General features: G+C 39.6%; 1 protein-coding gene across 1 annotated transcript; it reads left to right on the forward strand.

Moving 5' to 3' along the window:
• Window positions 1-3,387: 3,387 nt before the first annotated feature.
• On the forward strand, window positions 3,388-4,356 carry LOC101688676 (olfactory receptor-like protein OLF4). The gene has a single exon (XM_004782125.1). The coding sequence runs from the start codon at window positions 3,388-3,390 to the stop codon at window positions 4,354-4,356; it is 969 nt and encodes a 322-aa protein (XP_004782182.1).
• Window positions 4,357-20,548: the final 16,192 nt, after the last annotated feature.

Consider the following 20,548-nt stretch of genomic DNA (forward strand, 5'->3'; position numbering starts at 1 on the left):
AACTTCTCTTGTTAACCTGGTTTTACCACCTCTGTCATTCTCTGGATTTCATAATGTCCCATTTTCTTCAATTTGTTTCTATATAAGTGTATATGCATACACACCCATAAAGAAAAACATGAACAACAAAGGTGATGTCCCTGCTCCTTTGGTTCTTACCTCGCAGTGCCAGACAAGAGCACAGTGAGATAAATCTGAGTCTGATTTAATGTCCTCAGATAAGTCACACAAAAAGTATTCAGAGTAGAGGATAGATTGCCTCCGGGTGTGTAGAATTTCACAGAGTCTTGCATGTTGGACAAGAACATAGACCCATTATGTTCATCAGACTTGCCAAGAAAGTGACTGTCTCCAAAAGCTAAGAATAACAAATAAAAACAAAAATATAACACAAAAAAGTGATAAAAGGTTCACCTCATCCTCTATGAAATCAAACAAAAAAACATGGGTCAAATAAATATGGAAAAGGCACAGGAAGAAAATTAAAAAGTCTTCTTCAGTCTTCTCTCTGGTAATAAAAATGCCCAAGTTTTGTGAAATGTTGGTTTATTTTTCTCTTTTCTCTCAATCTATAATGGAATTCACACTATAAAGATGGTACTACTTTGTGTTGTGAACAAATCTTATTTTGCTCTTATTATTTTTGATGATTAAAAATGGTATGTAAGAAAGACTGAATGCTGCTAGCACCAAGAAAGCTTTCCCTCCTTGTAGTCTTTCAGAAAAACTGAGCTTATTAGATAATTTTACTCTTTATGTATTTCTCATTTCTCCCTCACTCTGTTTCTCCCTATCTATTTATTGAACACAATTTTTTGCCACTGCTTTTAAAAAATATTTATTTAAATTCAATTGAATTAACATAGGGTGCATTATTAGTTTCAGAGGTATAATTTAGTGATTCATCAGTTGCATATAATGCCCAGTATTCATTCCATCCAGTGCCCTCAATGACCATCACCCAATTACCCCGTCACCCCCTACCGACCTCCCTTCCAGCAACCATCAGTTTCTGTCCTATTATAAAGGCTCTTATGATTTCTCTCCATCTCTGTTTGTATCTTTTTAAAAAAATGTTTCCTTCCCTTACCCTATGTTTATTCATTTTGTTTCTTAAATTCCACTTATGAATGAAATCATATGGTATTTGTCTTTCTCTGACTTATTTTGTTTAGCATAATACATGCTACCTCCCTCCAGTTCTTTGCAAATGGTGAGATTCAATTCTTTAATGACCAAGTAATATTACATTTTGTATATATACTACATCTTTATCCACCCATCTGTGGATGGACCTTTGGGCTCTTTCCATATTTTGCCTATTGTGGACATGGCTGCTATAAACATTGAGACATATGTGCCCCTTTGTTTTATTTTTTGTTTGTTTTTTTTTTGTTTTTTTTTTTTAAAGATTTTATTTATTTATTTGACAGAGAGAAATTACAAGTACACTGAGAGTCAGGCGGAGAGAGAGAGAGAAGGAAGCAGGCTCCCTGCTGAGCAGAGAGCCCGACGCGGGACTCGATCCCAGGACCCTGAGATCATGACCTGAGCCGAAGGCAGTGGCTTAACCCACTGAGCCACCCAGGCGCCCCAGATGTGCCCCTTTGAATCACGATGTTTGTATCCATTGCAGAAATACCAAGCACTGCAATTGCCGAATCATATGTTGGCTCTATTTTTATTTTTTTCAGAATCCTCCATACTGTTTTCCAGAATGTCTGCACCAGTCTGCATTCCCACAGACAGTGTGAGGGGGTGCCTTTTTCTCTGCATCTGGGCTAACATCTGTTGTCTACCAAGTTGTTAATTTTAGCCTTTGTGAAGAGTGTGAGGTGGTATCTCACTGTGGTTTTAATTTGTATTTGCCTGATGATGAGTGATATAAATCATGTGTCTCTTAGCTGTTTACAGTTGTATCAAAAACCATAAGTTATCTAGGAAGAAACCTGACCAAAAAGGTAAAATGTCTGTGGTCTGAAAATTGTAGAATACTTGTGAAAGAAATTGAGGAAGGCACAAAGAATTGGAAGACATTCCATACTCATGGATTGAAAGAGCAAATATTATTAAAATGTCTATGATACCCAAAGCAATATACACTCTCAGCTTAATCCTTATCAAAATACCACCAGCATTTTTCACAGAGATGGAACAAATTATCTAAAATGTATATGGAATCAGAAAAGACTGTAAATATTGAGCACATTTTTTTGTTTCTTTGCACACAGGTCAGAAAATGGCCATTACAAAATGGAGCCCCAAGATGATTTATCCCAGAGAAGCTCTGAATAGGAATTTCTGGATACTATTTCTACACTCTTTGTGGGAAAGGTAATATGATGCATATGCATTCATACACTAAACACTGTGTTGGAGTGGGTGAGGAAAGGTAAGAAGGACTTAGAAGTAACACACACAAGGAGAACCTGGTGTGCTCTGTTGTATGTAAGTGACACCGTTTTTGTGTTTGTGCACATGCCTGTGGACATCTTGATGAGTGAGAGCAGTCCTCAAAGTAGGGTTGCACAGGCTCCTCTATTGCAAGATGCCAATTATAATACATAGGCCAAATTCAATAACAGAAGTTACTAAGGAGGGATGTTCAATGGATCGGAGGTTGATGCAACCAGATCATAAAAAGGAGGTACACAGTGTGGACAAGGAAGACCCTGAGTCTTGAATGTTAAGCAGGTATGAGACCACATGATTCTACAAAATCCACTGCCACCACCTCTTATCACTGTTGCCCATTCCCCTCAACACACAGGCTTCCTTTTGTGCCTTGATTTTCTGACAGAAGCACTTCCTTGGGGCCTTTGTACTAGCTCTTTCCTCTATCAGGAAGACCTCCTCTCTTCCACCCACTCTTCCATGAAGTCTCATTTCAAAGATCACCTTCTTAGCTAACCTTGACTGAACACCCAACATAACACCTGACACATTCTTTCCCTTAACCTGCTTTTGTTCTGTTCATATCATCTCTTCCCATATCATGATTACTTAATCTTTACATATGCATCTACCCTATCACCATCATTGAATTGTAGGGACTTTTGCTTTTCAACACCCACTACTTTATGACTAGAATTTCAAAAACATGGTCGACATAGTATGTATTTTTCAAATGCATGAAATATTTTCTTACTGAAACTGTAAAATATCCTTTTGTGGACCTTTTGGGGAAACATCTGATGTTTTGATGAAAATTACTAATCAGAGAGAACTAGGGATCCTCTTAAGGGGCCCAAATTCATTCACAAAATACTGTGATTACTTTCTTAACTGGAAAATATAAATTGTTGCATTTCCACAATGTGAGCAAGGACTATTTGTGTAAAAATTAATTCTGTTACTTCCCTCTGTGCTGGTAGTCACCTACAACACATGGACCCAGGAAACAACACAGGAATTTCAGAATTCCAGCTTCTGGGATTTTCAGAGAAACCAGAACTGCAGCCCCTCATATTTGGGCTTTTCCTTTCCATGTATCTGATCACTGTGTTTGGAAACCTGCTCATCATTCTGGCTGTCCACTCTGACTCCCACCTCCACACCCCCATGTACTTCTTCCTCACCAACCTATCCTTTGTAGACATCTGTTTCACCTCCACCACCATCCCCAAGATGCTGTGGAACATTCAGACTCAGAGCAAAGTCATAACCTACGCAGGCTGCATCACACAGATGTATTTTTTTATGCTGTTTACAGGATTAGACATGTTTCTCCTGACTGTGATGGCTTATGACCGCTTTGTGGCCATCTGTCACCCGCTGCACTACACAGTCATCATGAACCCCTGGCTTTGTGGACTGCTGGTTCTGGTATGTTGGATCCTGAGTGTCTTTCATTCTTTACTACACACTTCCATGGTGTTGCGGTTGTCCTTCTGCACAGAGGTGGAAATCCCCCACTTTTTCTGTGAACTCAACCAGATGATCCAACTTGCATGTTCTGACACCTTTCTCAATAATATGGTGATGTATTTTGCAGCCATATTGCTGGCTGCTGGTCCCTTCATTGGTATCCTTTACTCTTACTCTAAGATTGTTTCCTCCATATGTGGGATCTCATCAGCTCAGGGCAAGTATAAAGCATTTTCCACCTGTACATCTCACCTCTCAGTTGTCTCTTTATTTTATTGTACGAGCCTAGGAGTGTACCTTAGCTCTGCTGCTACCAAGAGCTCCCACTCAAATACAGTAGCCTCAGTTATGTACACAGTTGTTACGCCCATGCTGAACCCGTTCATCTACAGCCTGAGGAATAAAGACATAAAGGAGGCTCTGATGAGATTCTCTAGGATGACAACTCTAAAAGGGATAATTGTCCTGGCACTGAAGAAGTGCCCATGATTGCAGGGCCCAAAGCCTGATCCAAATGTTGAGATACATTGATCAGATTGTGGAAGTGGAACATGCCTCTTTCATTTTTTTTTCTTCTAATTTCTATTTTTTTAACCCCTTGTATAATTTACATAACTCCATTTATTAAACTTTGTGATAACTCTGATATCCAAGAGATTTTCCCTTGTCGTTATCCTGTTCTCACAATGTCATTCCGAATCTCAAATGTGAAATATTTGGACATTCTCACTTATTCAAAGGACTCCATGAATCTGTTAAGAATTATTTCTCCTTGGGCCACCTGGGTGTCTCAGTGGGTTAAAGTCTCTGCCTTCAGCTCAGGTTATAGTCCCAGGGTTCAGGGATTGAGCCCTGCATTGGACTCTCTGCTCAGTGGGGAGTCTACTCCCCGCCCCCCTGCCTGCCTCTCTGCCTACTTGTGATCTCTGTCAGGTAAATAAATACAATATTTGAAAAAAAATTCTTCTCAAATAAAATACATCACAGTATGTATAGTTTCTTTAGTTCGACTGAATACTACCCTATGGAAAATCTACTCTTAGCCACCCCAGCTATTTATGTTAATTTATAACAGTGGAAAATCTAAGACTACTGTGCTTCCCTCTCATGAACATCATTCCTTTGTATATCATTATCTTTACTGTTCTGCCTGAGAATGGACACTTAGATGTACTGGTGGTTGTAGCTGTTCATGAAGATTTTTCTACACATTAGGATTCTGTTGTTACACAGCTTATGTTCTTCATGCCTACCATAGTCTCTAGCAAAAAAAATAAATAAATAATAATTAAAAAAAAATACATTCTCCAAGTGGAATATATACAGAAAGACAGATATGGATAAAATAGAATGATAATATATGGCCTTAGAATCAACCTTGGCTTTAAGTGTGATAAAGCAAAATATTAAAGCATACATTTGTTATAGGCACTTTATCTATTCATTGAATTATGAAATATCAGAATCCATTCATTAAGATGAAAAACTTGGTAGGGATGTTTGGGGCTTAATTAAATTATTTTCTGGATTCTGGTCCTTTCATTTCTCTAAATGAACTATTTCCCACTATTCAAAATTTTGCCATCACCTCTAAAGTGTCAGTGAGTAAAGAGTATCATTATCATACATTACATATCATCCTCATAACCATAGGATGACTTACCAGCAAGCTTGGATTCCTGCCCATGATGTGACCCAGAGTCACAAATTTTGTGAACACAGACATGTCCTTCCAACTTTTCCATGTTACCTCAAAGGGGCCTCAGTGGAGTCATTTTTATTTATTTATTTATTTATTAAAGGGTTTTTTGTTGTTGTTGTTGTTGTTGTTGTTGTTTATCTGAGAGAGAGAGAAAGAAAAAGAGAGAGATGGAACGCAAGCAGGGGTAGTGGTAGGCAGGGAGAGGGAGAAGCAGACTCCCTGATGAGTAGGGAGCCTGATGCAGGACTAGATGCATCCTGATCTCAGCCAAAGGCAGCCACTGAAGGTATTGAGCCACCCAGGCATCCTGGAGTTATTTTTATAATACATGAGATAAACTTGAAGAACAGAGTAATCATGAAAGCTAATTTCAAGTATCAGAAAAAATGCTTAGAATAAAATGAATCAGATCATTACAAATGCTATGTGTTCTGCCTGGTCTCATTATTATATCATTTAGCTATTGCTACATAGAAAGCACCCTAAAATAAAATGGCTTAGTATAGGGGTGCCTGCATAACTCAGTTGGTTAAGCACATTCCTTTGGCTCAGATCATGATCCAGGGGTCCTGGGATTGAGCTCCCTACTCAGCAGGGAGTCTTTTTCTCCCTCTACTTCTTTCACCACCACCTGCCACCATGCTCTCTCTTTAGGTTGTGTGCGCTCTCTCTCTCTCATGTAAATAAATGAGATTTAAAAAAAGAAATGGCTAATATAACATCTTTATTATCGAAGGGGCCTGTAGGGTAGGCAGTTCTGATCCGTGCAGGGTTTCTCATGAGTCTGAAGTCAGTTTTGACTCTCTACATTGTGTTTCTAAGGGTCATCCAGAGGCTTGTGGCTATATTGCTCTTCCATCTTGAACCAATTTATACCATTTTACTCCTTTCAAATATGTAGGTAATCTTCTAGATACAAAATAAATGAGTTTATGAAATGTGAATGGCCTTAATTTATTTCCACCATTTTAACATACAGATGTGAACCTTTGTTTTTCCACAGTTGGAAGAGACCTCTCCCACCTGGACAGGGGTGGCTCAGCTACCTGTGCTCCAGATCTGCCCTGAGTCATAAGCACTACTAGAATTTTTTAAATTCTCATTAATTTACTGGAGCATTATTACATGTGATAAACTGTACATATTTTAAGTATACAACTGTGGGAATTGAAAGGATCACTGAAAAATTATGGGTACATTCTGCATCATTCGATTTCCATAGATCTCAAGTAGGTGCGCAGCAAGCTCTAACTACTTCATTATGCAATTGTTAGGGTGTAATCCCTCCACCTTCGCTTTCTTCTGAAGGCAATATTGAATCATAAGCATAACTTCAAGAGATGTTGTAAGGCGAGGAGAGACAAGATGGCAGGGAAGTCGGAGGAGGTGCTCTTTCAACCTGTACTCTAAAGTGAGCTGATTACCTTCCAAAGAACTCTGATCACCCATGAAATCAGCCTGAGATCAGAATTATACATGTCTGGATCTCTACAGGAACAGAAGACACCAGTGGGCAGGTAAAGCGGAGTGGGAAAGTCCGACTGATATCGGAAGATACACAAAAGGGGGAGGGAGCCCCAGAGGCGACCCATAGGAAAATAATATCCCAATACGGGAGTGCCCTGCATCTGGGGACCAGCATTAACTGGGAGTCTGGTAGAAGGCACTCAAAAAGAGCAAAGGATCATGGGGGAGGGAATTGAGGGAATCTGAGCATTAGGGACAGGGTCTTAAGTCCCCAGACCCAGGACAGCCACCCCTGGTGCAGAGCCAGAGAGAGTGCAGCAGAGAAGCCAGGTCTTGGTCTCTGAGCCACCAGCTTGCCTGAGAGCATGTGGGGTCTGGCTCCCTTGAGGGCCTGGGAGCCTCGCCAGCTGGCAGAAGCACAGCCTTTTTGCAGTACCCATGCGAATGCCGTGCTGTGCTATCAGAGTACAAGTCGCGCCCCGCACCCTCCCCTGAGAGAGGTGCGCACAGGCGCCAGCCCGGTTCTCTTGGACCCAGAAAGACCTGGCACTCCCAGCCGAGGAATGAGGGAAAATCTCAGTGTGCGATCACTGCTTGGAACTTCTCTGGCAGTCTGGAGCTGGCCAGACAACCGCCGCTGCTGTGGTTTTGGGTACAAGCAAAAAATCCTGCATCCCCAGGAACCGCAACTCAGAACCAGCTCTGCCCCCGGCCAAGGGGGAATTTATTTGGGCTTTGCAGCCAGACTGAGGCTATTCTCTGAGAGGGAGGTCATGATGAAGTTTGCTTTCCTCTAAACCTACAAAAACCATCAAAAGCAGTCAAGGTGAGAGAGAAAAACAAAAGTGAGCAAACATAAAAATCTCCAGAGAACAAAAGCCTGAAAAAACCAGTTTCCTCAGAGCTCACACCCTTAAAGGGGGCAGGAGGACTTAACTCAGAGAACTATCATTGACTGAAAACCCACGTGGCAAAAAAAAAAAATAAATGAAACAAGATGGGATTGGGAGGGAGACAAACCATAAGTGACTCTTAATCTCACAACAAACTGAGGGTTGCCGGGGGGAGGGGGTTTGGGAGAAGGGGGTGGGATTATGGACATTGGGGAGGGTATGTGATTTGGTGAGTGCTGTGAAGTGTGTAAACCTGGTGATTCACAGACCTGTACCCCTGGGGATAAAAATATATGTTTATAAAAAATAAAAAATTAAAAAAAAAAAAAAAAAAAAGAAGAAGAAGAAGAAGAAGACAAGAGAACAACCACCAGTACTTCATAGGACAGCTTTTATTTTTAATTAATTCCCACTATTCTGGCTCATTTTTTAAAATATAGATAATTTTTTAACCTATTTACCATCACAATGAGATGTCCAGTACATCAAATTCCATAATAACCTTTTAACCTGAACTTTTTGATAAATACTCCTGTGTTTTTCTTTTACATTTCTATTTTTTTATTTTTTTTTAAATTTTAGTTTAGTTTAGTCTAGTTTATTCCTTTTTTATTTTTATTTTCTAATATTCATATAGAGTTAAATTTCAAGGTAATCCCCTTTCCCCAATCAATGCTACCCCTATAGGTAAACCAATTTTTTTTTAAAGATTTTTACTTATTTATTTGACAGACAGATAGTGGTGAAAGTGGGCATCCTTGTCTTGTTCCTGATCTCAACGGGAGAGCCCAGATATGGACCCTCAACTCTATGGTCAATTAATCTTCAACAAAACAGGAAAAAATATACAGTGGAAAAAAGACAGTCTCTTCAATAAATGGTGCTGGGAAAACTGGGCAGCTATATGTAGAAGAATGAAACTCGACCATTCTCTTACACCATACACAAAGATAAACTCAAAATGGATAGAAGACCTCAACATGAGACCAGAATCTATCAGAATCCTAGAGGAGCACAAAGGCAGTAATCTCTTCGATATCAGCCACAGCAACTTCTTCCAAGATATGTCTCCAAAGGCAAAGGAAACAAAAGCAAAGATGTACTTTTGGGACTTCATCAAGATCAAAAGCTTCTGCACAGCCAGGGAAACAGGAAAACAAAGAGGCAACCTACGGAATGGGAGAAGATTTTTGTTTTCTGCTTTCCCAGAAGGTTGGAGCTAATGTAATAATGGCTATTACTTTGTGTGAATTGATGGGCTCGAGACCCACAGTCTTTCTCAATAACAGCATTGGTTTAATTAGGAGTATAAAAATTTAACTCTTAATTAAGGAGCAATTTTATAGGTCTAAAAAAAGTTTAGGGCTCCTTTTTGGAATCTTAAATGCTGTCTTACACTGCATAATCCATAACTCCATTTGTAAGTTATATTAAATTTTTATTTAATACCACTAGAGGTTAACCATTTGCTTCCAGATATTTTAAAAGCATGTGTGAATGCCTTATTATTCTTTTCTTATTTGATGGCACAAAATTCTAGAAATTCATGGAAAGAGACAAGAGACCCCATGGAAAATGTAATGAATGACTCTTATAGTTTAGTTTCCTCATGTTTTCATTGTGTTTTGTGAAATTTTAAAGTATCTCTAGGTTAAACGGTTTAAGATATCTCTTGAAAATTTTAATTTGCCAAGATCATAGGAAATGTTGAAAATTTATATTAAAAAGTTAAAGCAAATTCAAGGTCAAATTGGCTCCTTAGATTCATATACTCTCTTGCATCTAATATATAGAATGGTCAAGAAAAGAATGACTATACTATATACTATCATATACTATACTTTAAAAATGAGCCAAAATAAATTATACAATATATAATGAGAGTAAAACTGAAGTTCTAAAAGAAACAGTATTTAGTTTGGGGTTATTTCACTGATAAGGTTATTTCACCTGATAAGCTTTATAGCATGTTTGCAAAGAGTTATGGAATAACTTTATGTTTTATTACTAAAATTATAAATAAATATGGATATAAAATAATAGTGACCACTAAGAGAATGTGGATGCATTGTATAGGTTTCAAACTGGCAAAAGAAAACAGTGGAAGGTTCTGCAAAGGAAACAGTCAAAAAAAGAAAGAGGCAACCCACAGAATGGGAGATGATATTTGCAAATGACAGTACAGACAAAAGGTTGATATCCAGGATCTATAATGAACTCCTCAAACTCAACACACACAAAACAGACAATCATATCAATAAATGGGTAGAAGATATGAAAAGACCCTTCTCCAAAGAAGACATACAAATGGCTATCAGACACATGAAAAAATGTTCATCATCACTTGTCGTCAGGGAGATTCAAATTAAAACCACATCGAGATATCACCTTACACCAGTTAGAATGGCCAAAATTAACATGACAGGAAACAACATGTGTTGGAAGGAATGTGGAGAAAGGGGAACCCTCTTACACTTTTGGTGGGAATGCAGGTTGGTGCAGCCTCTTTGGAAAACAGTGTGGAGATTCCTCAAGAAATTAAAAATAGAACTTCCCTATGACCCTGCCATTGCACTCCTGGGTATTTACCCCAAAGATACAGATGGAGTGAAAAGAAGGGCCATCTGTACCCCAATGTTTATAGCAGCAATGGCCACGGTCGCCAAACTATGGAAAGAACCAAGATGCCCTTCAACAGATGAATGGATAAGGAAAATGTGGTCCATATACACTATGGAGTATTATGCCTCCATCAAAAAGGATGAATCCCCAACTTTTGTAGCAGCATGGACGGGATTGGAAGAGATTATGCTGAGTGAAATAAGTCAAGCAGGGAGAGTCCATTATCATGTGGTTTCACTTATTTGTGGAGCATAACAAATAGCATGGAGGACATGGGGAGTTAGAAAGGAGAAGGGAGTTGGGGTAAATTGGAAGGGGAGGTGAATCATGAGACTATGGACTCTGAAAAACAATCTGAGGGGTTTGAAGTGGCGGGGGGAGGTGGGAGGATGGGGTACCAGGTGGTGGGTATTATAGAGGGCACGGATTGCATGGAACACTGGGTGTGGTGAAAAAATAATGAATACTGTTTGCTGAAAATAAATAAATTTAATTTAATAAAAAAAAAACAGTGGATCAACACTTCCTCATATCAGGGAGATCATATGATAGTTGTCTTTCTCTGCTTGACTTATTTCGCTAAGCATGATACGCTCTAGTTCCATCCATGTTGTCGCAAATGGCAAGATTTCATTTCTTTTGATGGCTGCATAGTATTCCATTGTGTATATACACCACATCTTCTTGATCCATTCATCTGTTGATGGACATCTAGGTTCTTTCCATAGTTTGGCTATTGTGGACATTGCTCCTATAAACATTCGGGTGCACGTGCCCCTTTGGATCACTACGTTTGTATCTTTAGGGTAAATACCCAATAGTGCAATTGCTGGGTCATAGGGCAGTTCTATTTTCAACATTTTGAGGAATCTCCATGCTGTTTTCCAGAGTGGCTGCACCAGCTTGCATTCCCACCAACAGTGTAGGAGGGTTTCCCTTTCTCCGCATCCTCGCCAGCATCTGTCATTTCCTGACTTGTTGATTTTAGCCATTCTGACTGGTGTGAGGTGATATCGCATTGTGGTTTTGATTTGTATTTCCCTGATGCCGAGTGATATGGAGCACTTTTTCATGTGTCTGTTGGCCATCTGGATGTCTTCTTTGCAGAAATGTCTGTTCATGTCCTCTGCCCATTTCTTGATTGGATTATTTGTTCTTTGGGTGTTGAGTTTGCTAAGTTGTTTATAGATTCTGGACACTAGTCCTTTATCTGATATGTCGTTTGCAAATATCTTCTCCCATTCTGTCAGTTGTCTTTTGATTTTGTTAACTGTTTCCTTTGCTGTGCAAAAGCTTTTGATCTTGATGAAATCCCAATAGTTCATTTTTGCCCTTGCTTCCCTTGCCTTTGGCGTTGTTCCTAGGAAGATGTTGCTGCGGCTGAGGTCAAAGAGGTTGCTGCCTGTGTTCTCCTCAAGGATTTTGATGGATTCCTTTCGCACATTGAGGTCCTTGATCCATTTTGAGTCTATTTTTGTGTGTGGTGTAAGGAAATGGTCCAATTTCATTTTTCTGCATGTGGCTGTCCTTTTTTCCCAGCACCATTTATTGAAGAGGCTGTCTTTTTTCCATTGGACATTCTTTCTTGCTTTGTCGAAGATTAGTTGACTGTAGAGTTGAGGGTCTATTTCTGAGCTCTCTATTCTGTTCCATTGATCTATGTGTCTGTTATGAGGAAGTGGTGATGCAACATGGGGGCTTAAGTGGGTAGGAGAAGAATCAATGAAACAAGATGGGATTGGGAGGGAGACAAACCATAAGTGACTCTTAATCTCACAAAACAAACTGAGGGTTGCTGGGGGGAGGGGTTTGGGAGAAGGGGGTGGGATTATGGACATTGGGGAGGGTATGTTCTTTGGTGAGTGCTGTGAAGTGTGTAAACCTGGTGATTCACAGACCTGTACCCCTGGGGATAAAAATATATGTTTATAAAAAATAAAAAATTAAAAAAAATAAATAAAAAAAAATAAATAAAAGAGGATAAAAAAAAAAAACAGGTGATGGGGGCAACTCGGTGGCTCCATCAGCTGACCCTCCAACTCTTGATTTCAGCTCAGGTCATAATCTCAGGATGGTGGGATCGAGCCCCACATCTGGCTCCCTGCACAGTAAAGAGCCTGCTTCTACCTGTCTCTTTGCCTGCTGCTCCCCATACTTGTGCTCTGCTCTCCTGCTCTTGCTCTCAAATAAGGAAATAAATAACATCTTTAAAAAGAAAAAAAAGAAAAATCAAGTGTAAAATTAGTGATAATATTTAAACAGATTGCCTACCAGAAAGCATAAAGTGTAGAGGTGTAAAAAGTTCTTTTAAACCAATTAGAATCAAAATACTCATGACACAAAATGATCTAAGGGTGCAAACAAAAAAAAGTTGAAAAAATACCTGTGGATAAGTATATAAATATGAAAATGTGCTGAACTTTGTAACAATCAAATGAAGTAAAATTTTAATATTAAGGAAATTTTAATAGATCTCAGGTTGTTGGCTTTATTTCTACAGCTGCAGCTTCCAGGGACAGAATATTTCTTTGCTACAGATCTGATGTCTAGAAGTGGGCATTTATGTGTTAGAGCTTAAACTGCTATTATAATAACATTTGGCAGAGGCAACATAAGGAGATGCCTGACAGAGCATCTCAATCAGACAGCCTTGCACACACCTCAGAAGAGGGGAGGCTTTTCACCCCAGCCTTGACCTTGAGAGAGTCAGCTGGATGTCATAAACTCTGCCTCCTCTTCCACAATAAATGAGGAATGATAGTAATCCCATAAGTATTTTGGAAAACTTACATAAAATAATGTGTATAAACACTTAAACACCACCAGTAGAGTGCTGTTGTTATTTTTTGTTAACAAGATCAATTAAATAACCAAATTTCTTTGGGCACCTAGGTGGCTACATCAGTTAAGCATAGGACTCTTGATCTCAGCTCAGGTCTTGATCTTAGGGTTGTGAGTTCAATCCACAGTGGGCATGGAGGTTACTAAAAAGAAAGAAAAAACAAAACAAAACAAAACCCACCAAATATCTTTTTTAGCTCAGAAATCTTCACTTAATCAGTGCATTTTTTTTCTGGGTCCTAACTGTATTCAACCACCCACCCATCCATTTTTCACTCAAAAATACTCACCAAGCATAAATTCATTTTGAGAACTATACTAGGCCCTGCAGTTTCAAAGATAGGTAGGAGACAGTTCTGAAATTCAAGGATTATATATTGTGGACTAGTAGAGAAATTTAGTAAAGTTGATGTGACTGGATGTACAGTGAATCAGATCAGGAAAAAAAGGGGGGGTTAGGTGCAAATCTTTGAGTTGATTTTGCTTACGTGATGCAAGGAAACATTTCTGTAAATGACTTTTCAGGACATTTCCAAAATTGTCACACATCCCATCACTATGAGGATCAATACATCAGATTTCGCTTACTTTTTTAAGAAATCAAAACAAGCACCAAATATTACCGAGAAAATACCAGGTTATATTAATACCAAGTGAAAATGGCTGGTTACAAAGTGAAAGGGGGAACCTAGTTTATAACCTGAAGAAAAATAGAGAAGACAAGGAAACCCCAAGGAAAGAACTGCTTTAAAATGTGTACAGTGGAGAAGAAAATAAAAATACTGTTTGAAGAAAGCCAGGATCTCTGGGCTTTTATATCATGTGATAAGCTACTCATGACAGTCCTGTAATGGTCCCAACACTGAGAGGGACCACCCTGCTGAGGAACTGCAATGAAAGGGTTCATCATGGGGGTGACAATTGTGTACATAACCGAGGCCACCAGACTCATCCTAATGAATGAAGTTGCTGCAGAATTGAGGTCTACCCCAAGCCAGTGCCATAGAACAAGGAGACCACTGAGAGGTGAGACCCACATATGGAAAAGGGTTTGTATTTCCCCACAGTTGAGGAAATGCTGAGTATGGGGGAAACAATTTGATAGGAAGACAACGGTATTGCATGGAAAGGAATCATGGCCAGAAGGTCAGTTGCAGAATATACCACTTCATGAAGGTGTCAGAACAGGCGAGATTCAGGACTTGAGGAAGGTCACAAAAAAAAAAAAAAAAGGGTGTGAAATTTCCATGTTTGTCTGAAGAACAATCTCAAAAGGGTCAAGGTCTCAAGCAGAGAGCTCCTGATACTGATGCAGTAGGACCCCAAGGCCAGCAGCCCACAGAACTGGAGTTTATGATGACCGAGTAATGCAGGGAGTGACAGATGGCCACAGAGTGGTCATAGGCCATCGTGGTCAGGACCAAATTGTTCAGGATTCCAAACACAATGAAAAAAAGATATATATCTGGCTGAAGCATCTTTTATATGTCATGGCTTTGCTATGAGTAATACTCATTCCCTTACTACATGAGTCTGAATGTTCAACAGATTTTGGGTATGGTGGTGGAGGTGAAACAAATGTCAGTAAAGGACAGGTTGGAGAGGAAGAGGTACAGGGGCCTGTGGAGGTGGGTGTCTGAGCAGATGGCCAGGATGATGAGCAGATTCCCAGTGAAGGTGACTAAGTATATGGACAGGAACAGCTCAAAGAGCATGAATTAAGCCTCCAATTTTGATGGAAATCCTAGAAGGAGAAAATCTGAAGTACAAGTTTGATTTCCTGATTCCATGTGGATGAAATAACTAGAAGGAAAGAAAAAAAAATCAACATTCAATGATCATCACATTGACAACACAGAAATGTGATTGCCTTTTATTTCCAGGGAATGGATTAATAAAACTACCCTGTTTTTCCATAGTTGGTGAATTTGAAATGCTTCCATCCTTCACTTGCTACCACTGCCATATGGAAATGTAGTCCTCGTTCCAAAGCAGTCATGCCCCTTATAGTCCAGCTCCTAAGAGTGCAGTCCATGGACCAGCAGGAGCAGCATTGTCCAGAGCTTCTTTGCAGAGACTCAGGTCACATTCAGACTTGCTGAATCAGAATCCACATTGTGACAAGATCACGGGGGATTCCCCTGCTTTTTCATGCCTGAGTAGCATTGTTCTAGAACATCTGTGGCTTTCAGTCCTTCAACTTTTACCTCCTCATATTTATTTCCCCCTACTCCTTCCCTCAAACCTCCTTACTTCATATGTGGGCAAGTAAAGGAGGATAGTAATGAGTTCTTTTTTATGCCATCTGTGTGGAGTCAATAATTTTCAACCAACAGTCTAACTATTCCAAGCACTGTGTATGAATTCTACATTCAGTTTTCAGTGCAGATATCTTTAACTTTCACAGTGATTTGCATTGCTTATGTGGCCAGATTATATTATTTTGCATAGTCATTTTGTGGCACTCTTTTCTATGTCATTGGAAAGCTCACATTATGTCTTCTTTCATCGGGTCTCCTGCTCCATAGGAAGCCAGCTTCTCCCTCTCCCACTCCCCCTGCTTGTGTTCCCTTTATCACTATGTCTCTCTTTGTCAAATAAATAAATTAAATAGTTAAAAAAAAAGGATTGGTATGCATACATATTCACACACCCACACTTCAAAAATACCTGTCTGGGTACCTGGTTAGCTTAAGTCAGTTAATTATCTGAGTCTTGGTTTTGGCTCAGGTGGTGGTGTAAGGGCCATGAGATAGAGCCCAGTGTCAGGTTGGGCTATAAGTGCGGATATTAAGACTATCTCTTCCTTTCTCTCTGCCTCTACCCACACCCTCTCACTTAAATAAATCAATAAACCTTTAAAAAATTAGAAAAAAGAAAAACTGCCCACAAAATTGTTACATATTTAATGTTAGAAAATATTGATGGAGTAGGGAACTCCAACTCACAAAAACATTGAAAATACTGGGGACAGCTGTTGGTATCAACATTATCAGGAATCTAAAATATAGTTGATGGTTTCAAACAAGGAAGTGAACCTTTGTTTTCTCACTAAATTCCCTTACTACATGTGTGAATCCACAAACAGAGGAGTTCTTTTGTAGAGGGAGCAACCTTCCTCAGCTTTGGCCTCTCCTCTGAAGAATGCCCAAAGAAACAATCCCAGAGTCCCTGAGATGGGATTTCTCCACACTCAGAGTGATTAAAATACACATCAGTTTGATGCCCATTGAAATCCTGGTACCTTGGTTCAGAGTTATGCTGATGCCTGCTGAATGCACGCAACCTCACCAAAGACAGTCCCAAGAGCATTCCCTTGTCTCTTATGTTGATTCAGTAAGGGATGACCCAAAAAGGGAAACTGTTTCAAGGTTGAGAGACAAAGGAAAATGACACCCATCCAGAATCTGATAATGTTTTCAGGTTACAAACTTCAGGGATCCAAGATCTGTCTTGTCAAATTCATGTAAGATCAGTATATAAAAATTACAACAGCTCCAGGAAATATTAATTTGAATATCAAAGTAGGATCAGATGGTGACTTGTTCTTTGGAGCCACCAAAATTAAAATTCATACAGCTAATCAAGATGGTGCCATTAGTTGTTACTACACAGGAATCTGAATATTCTTGTAGCTCAGATGGGATAGGTACTTTTAACTGTGGTCAAGGTTTGTTGCCAATTTTTTATCAGCACACTTTAATAACTGAGACATGATAATAATATCCTGACTCATCCCTCCTACAGTGTGGCCATTATCCATTATGTGATGCTGGTAGTCTACATTAAGAAACAGTAAATAAAATATATTTTGGATTCCTTGAAAGGAATTGGTTGCACACATTGCAGTCACACAATGTGCCTTTCATGAGAATTGTCTTTTTGCCTTCATGTCAGGAAGGGTCATGCTTCTAACAAGCAATTGTTTCTTTTCATGTTATGGATACTGTGACTCTTGTAATTTATCATTGAGCAGGAGGTTGCTTACATAACATATCCATTCTCCTCTTCTCTGTTATTAGAACCTGATTACACTTGGAGGTGGTTATACACCAGCTAAGATACTATATTTCCCACCTTCTCTTTCAATCATGGAGAGTTGGTAGAGAGTATAAGAAGCTATTGAGTGGGAATACTGGAATGTTCTTTAGAAGACTTTCCCTTTTCAAGCTCCTCCTTTCCTAGAATTCACACACAACACTGGGACTCCCACAGCTGGCATATCTTGGAAAACCACACACTGTGGATGTGGAAGCAGAGATGGAATGAACCCTTGTCCCTCATGTTAGCATAGAGACAGCATGTACCTTCTTTGATGATGGAGACAAATTAACCCATAATTGAGTATGGACACTCTTTGGTCTTAGTTTTTCCATCTACATAGCCAAATTTCCTAATAGCACGGAGTCCTTTGTCTTCATTGAAACTCTTAGAGTCATACCAGAGGCCCAGTTTTGGCAAGAATGTAACATTTCATCATAGATATTTGGTTTACTCATGTAGTTATTCACCTGGTCTTGCGTCTGCTTTCCTTTGGCCACAATCTTTCTCCAGTCATGTACATTTATTTATTTTATTTTATTAATGCTATGTTAGTCACCATACAGTACGTTGTTAGTTTTTGATGCAGTGTCCCATGATCCATTGTTTGTGTATAACAATACATTTAGGGGCACCCAGGAGGCCCAGTCAGTCTGCCTGCCTTCAGCTTGGGTCATGATCCTAGGGTCCTAGGATCGAGTCCCCTGTTGGGCTCATGGTTCAGTGGGGAGTCTTCTTCCTCTACCCCTCTCCCCTGCTCATCTCTCTCTTTAATAAATAAGTAAATAATATAAAAAATACATTTAAAGTGTACTGTTTTGTCCTAAGTATTGTGAGGGTTCCTAAAATTACTTTATAATGTGTCATGTGGATGAGTGAATGAGTAAATAAATGGTGTTTCTTAGATGGCACTGTGTCCTGGACAGTCAATCCATCACATCTACCTTCCCGTAAGTGTTCTCTGACATCACTTATACTCATTCTTGTGCTGATGGGGAAAAGATCTACAGAACTGAAAAAATATTACCGTTGTCCATCAGGCACTGAATGGAAAGGGGTAATTCAAACTCACATCTACCTACCTGTAAGTCAGAATGTCTCATGGAGATTTTCTGTACAACTTTATTGGGGCTGAACAACTCCAAAGTGATTTCAGATAACTTTTTCTACATAAAGTGGGACTTCAACAGAGAATATCCTTATCCAAGGGAATATAAATGAATAAGATTCAAGGCTGAATTCATTTCCCTTGAATAAAGTGTCAATGGATAAATGTCTGGATTAGATTTTATTATGGTTGTAAAAAATGACCATGCTGTTGCCTTAAAAAAATCAGTTTTTTTTTCCTGTTACTTCTGGAGGTCAGAAGTCTGAAATAAGTCTCCCTCGGCTAAAATCACTCTGTCTGCAGAGAAGAGTTCATTCTAGAGGACTGGGGAGAAGAAGTTTTCTTGCCTATTCCAGCTGTAGAGCCACCTGAACTCTCTGGCTCATGTGCCCTCCCTTTATTTTCAAAGCCATCAAAATAGCATTTCAAAATCTCTCTCTGACTCCAGGATTTCTGCCTCCCTCTTCCATAACTGGAGGACCCTTGTGATCTATTGAGTCCTCCTGGATAATCAGAATAAATTAATTCTAGTGTCAGCTGGCTACCAATGTTAATACCATTTGCAACCTTGATTCTCCCTTGCCGTGACACAAGACATATCCAAAGATTCTGTAGGTTAAGATGTGGAAATGTCTTGAGGACATCATTCTGTCTCATTCTGTCTGTCTTTGTGAAAGGTGTATTTTCTGTCAGCTCAGGGGCCCTCAGTTTGAAGAATCAAACACAGAATTCATTTCAGATTCTAGAGTGAGTACTGATACTTTTCTTTTAAAACCACACACGAATAGGATCACATAGTTTCTTTTTTAACACCATCCCAAAGCTACCAATGACAATGTAAACCTTCAATTAAATAAATTCAATATCGTTGAGGTAAAGAGCAAGGAGGTTAGAACTCTGGAAATCAGGAAAATTCATAAGAATAGAAATAGAAACTGCAGTCACCTGACTTCTAATCTGGTCTCCCAGGAACACAGTCTCAGCAGGAAAATTTTTCTTTCTTTCCAGATCAGTGGCCCATGGGGAAGGGAGCACTCTGAGGTGGGAGTAACAATGGAGACAGTCCCTAATGAGTAGATATGAGGAGCTGTAATATCTCCTCTGCTGCAGAATTTAAGCAAGTGAAACCCTGGACTGGCCAGGACATGGTTGTTAATTTTGTGTTCCTAAGTCTGGCTGGGGGACCCATGCTTCACTGCTTCTTGCTGTCCTGCCTAGAAACAGAGCTTCAGTCTCTATCATCAACCATCCAGGGAGGAATTCAGACCTCCACACGGAGACATTCTTCTTAGAGACCCCAACCAGGTGAGTCTGAGAGCCCAGGAGATATTTCAAAAGAGTGTCAGAGAGATTGGAACCGGAGAACTTTTGTCTGAGGTCACCAGAGACTAGGTCAACTCATTTATAATTATTTATGAAATGTGTTCAAAAAAGAAGTGTACACTTGGAAAAAAAGAGAAATGTCCACTGGACTCTGCAACACAAGCATCATTGTTGATGATACATGGTGGGAATGGAAGACCAACTGGATGAAAAAAGAGGAAGGGACTGGGGGACCTAATGTGGTTCCATGGAAATTAGAACACATCCAAGGAATTTTGCAGCTAAGGGAGCAGGAAAACAGTATATTAGGCTTGTAGCATGTGTGGTGAGCTCTATAAGATGTGGTGGTCTTGAACCTGTTCTGCATTTACAGAAAGCCCCAGACCCATGCAGATAGCTATTCCCTTGCAACAGCAGTACTTGAGACATACATTTCTCACAACCTTCTCACACTGAGTATTCACATAAAACATTGTCTTCAAGGGCTCCTGGGTGTCTCAGTTGGTTAAACATCTGCCTTTTTCTCAGGTCGTGATCTCAGTGTCCTGGGATCGAGCCCCACATGGGCTCCCTGCTCAGTGGGGATGCTGCTTCTCCCTCTCCTTCCTGCTCATGCTCTTTCTTACTAGTTCTGTCTCGCTCTAAAAAATAAATAAATAAAATCTTTTTAAAAATTGTGTTCAG

The sequence above is a fragment of the Mustela putorius genome, unplaced genomic scaffold (genome assembly GCF_011764305.1).
Source record: "Mustela putorius furo isolate JIRA1106 unplaced genomic scaffold, ASM1176430v1.1 tig00000095_pilon_pilon_pilon, whole genome shotgun sequence".
In the NCBI taxonomy this organism is placed as follows: domain Eukaryota; kingdom Metazoa; phylum Chordata; class Mammalia; order Carnivora; family Mustelidae; genus Mustela; species Mustela putorius.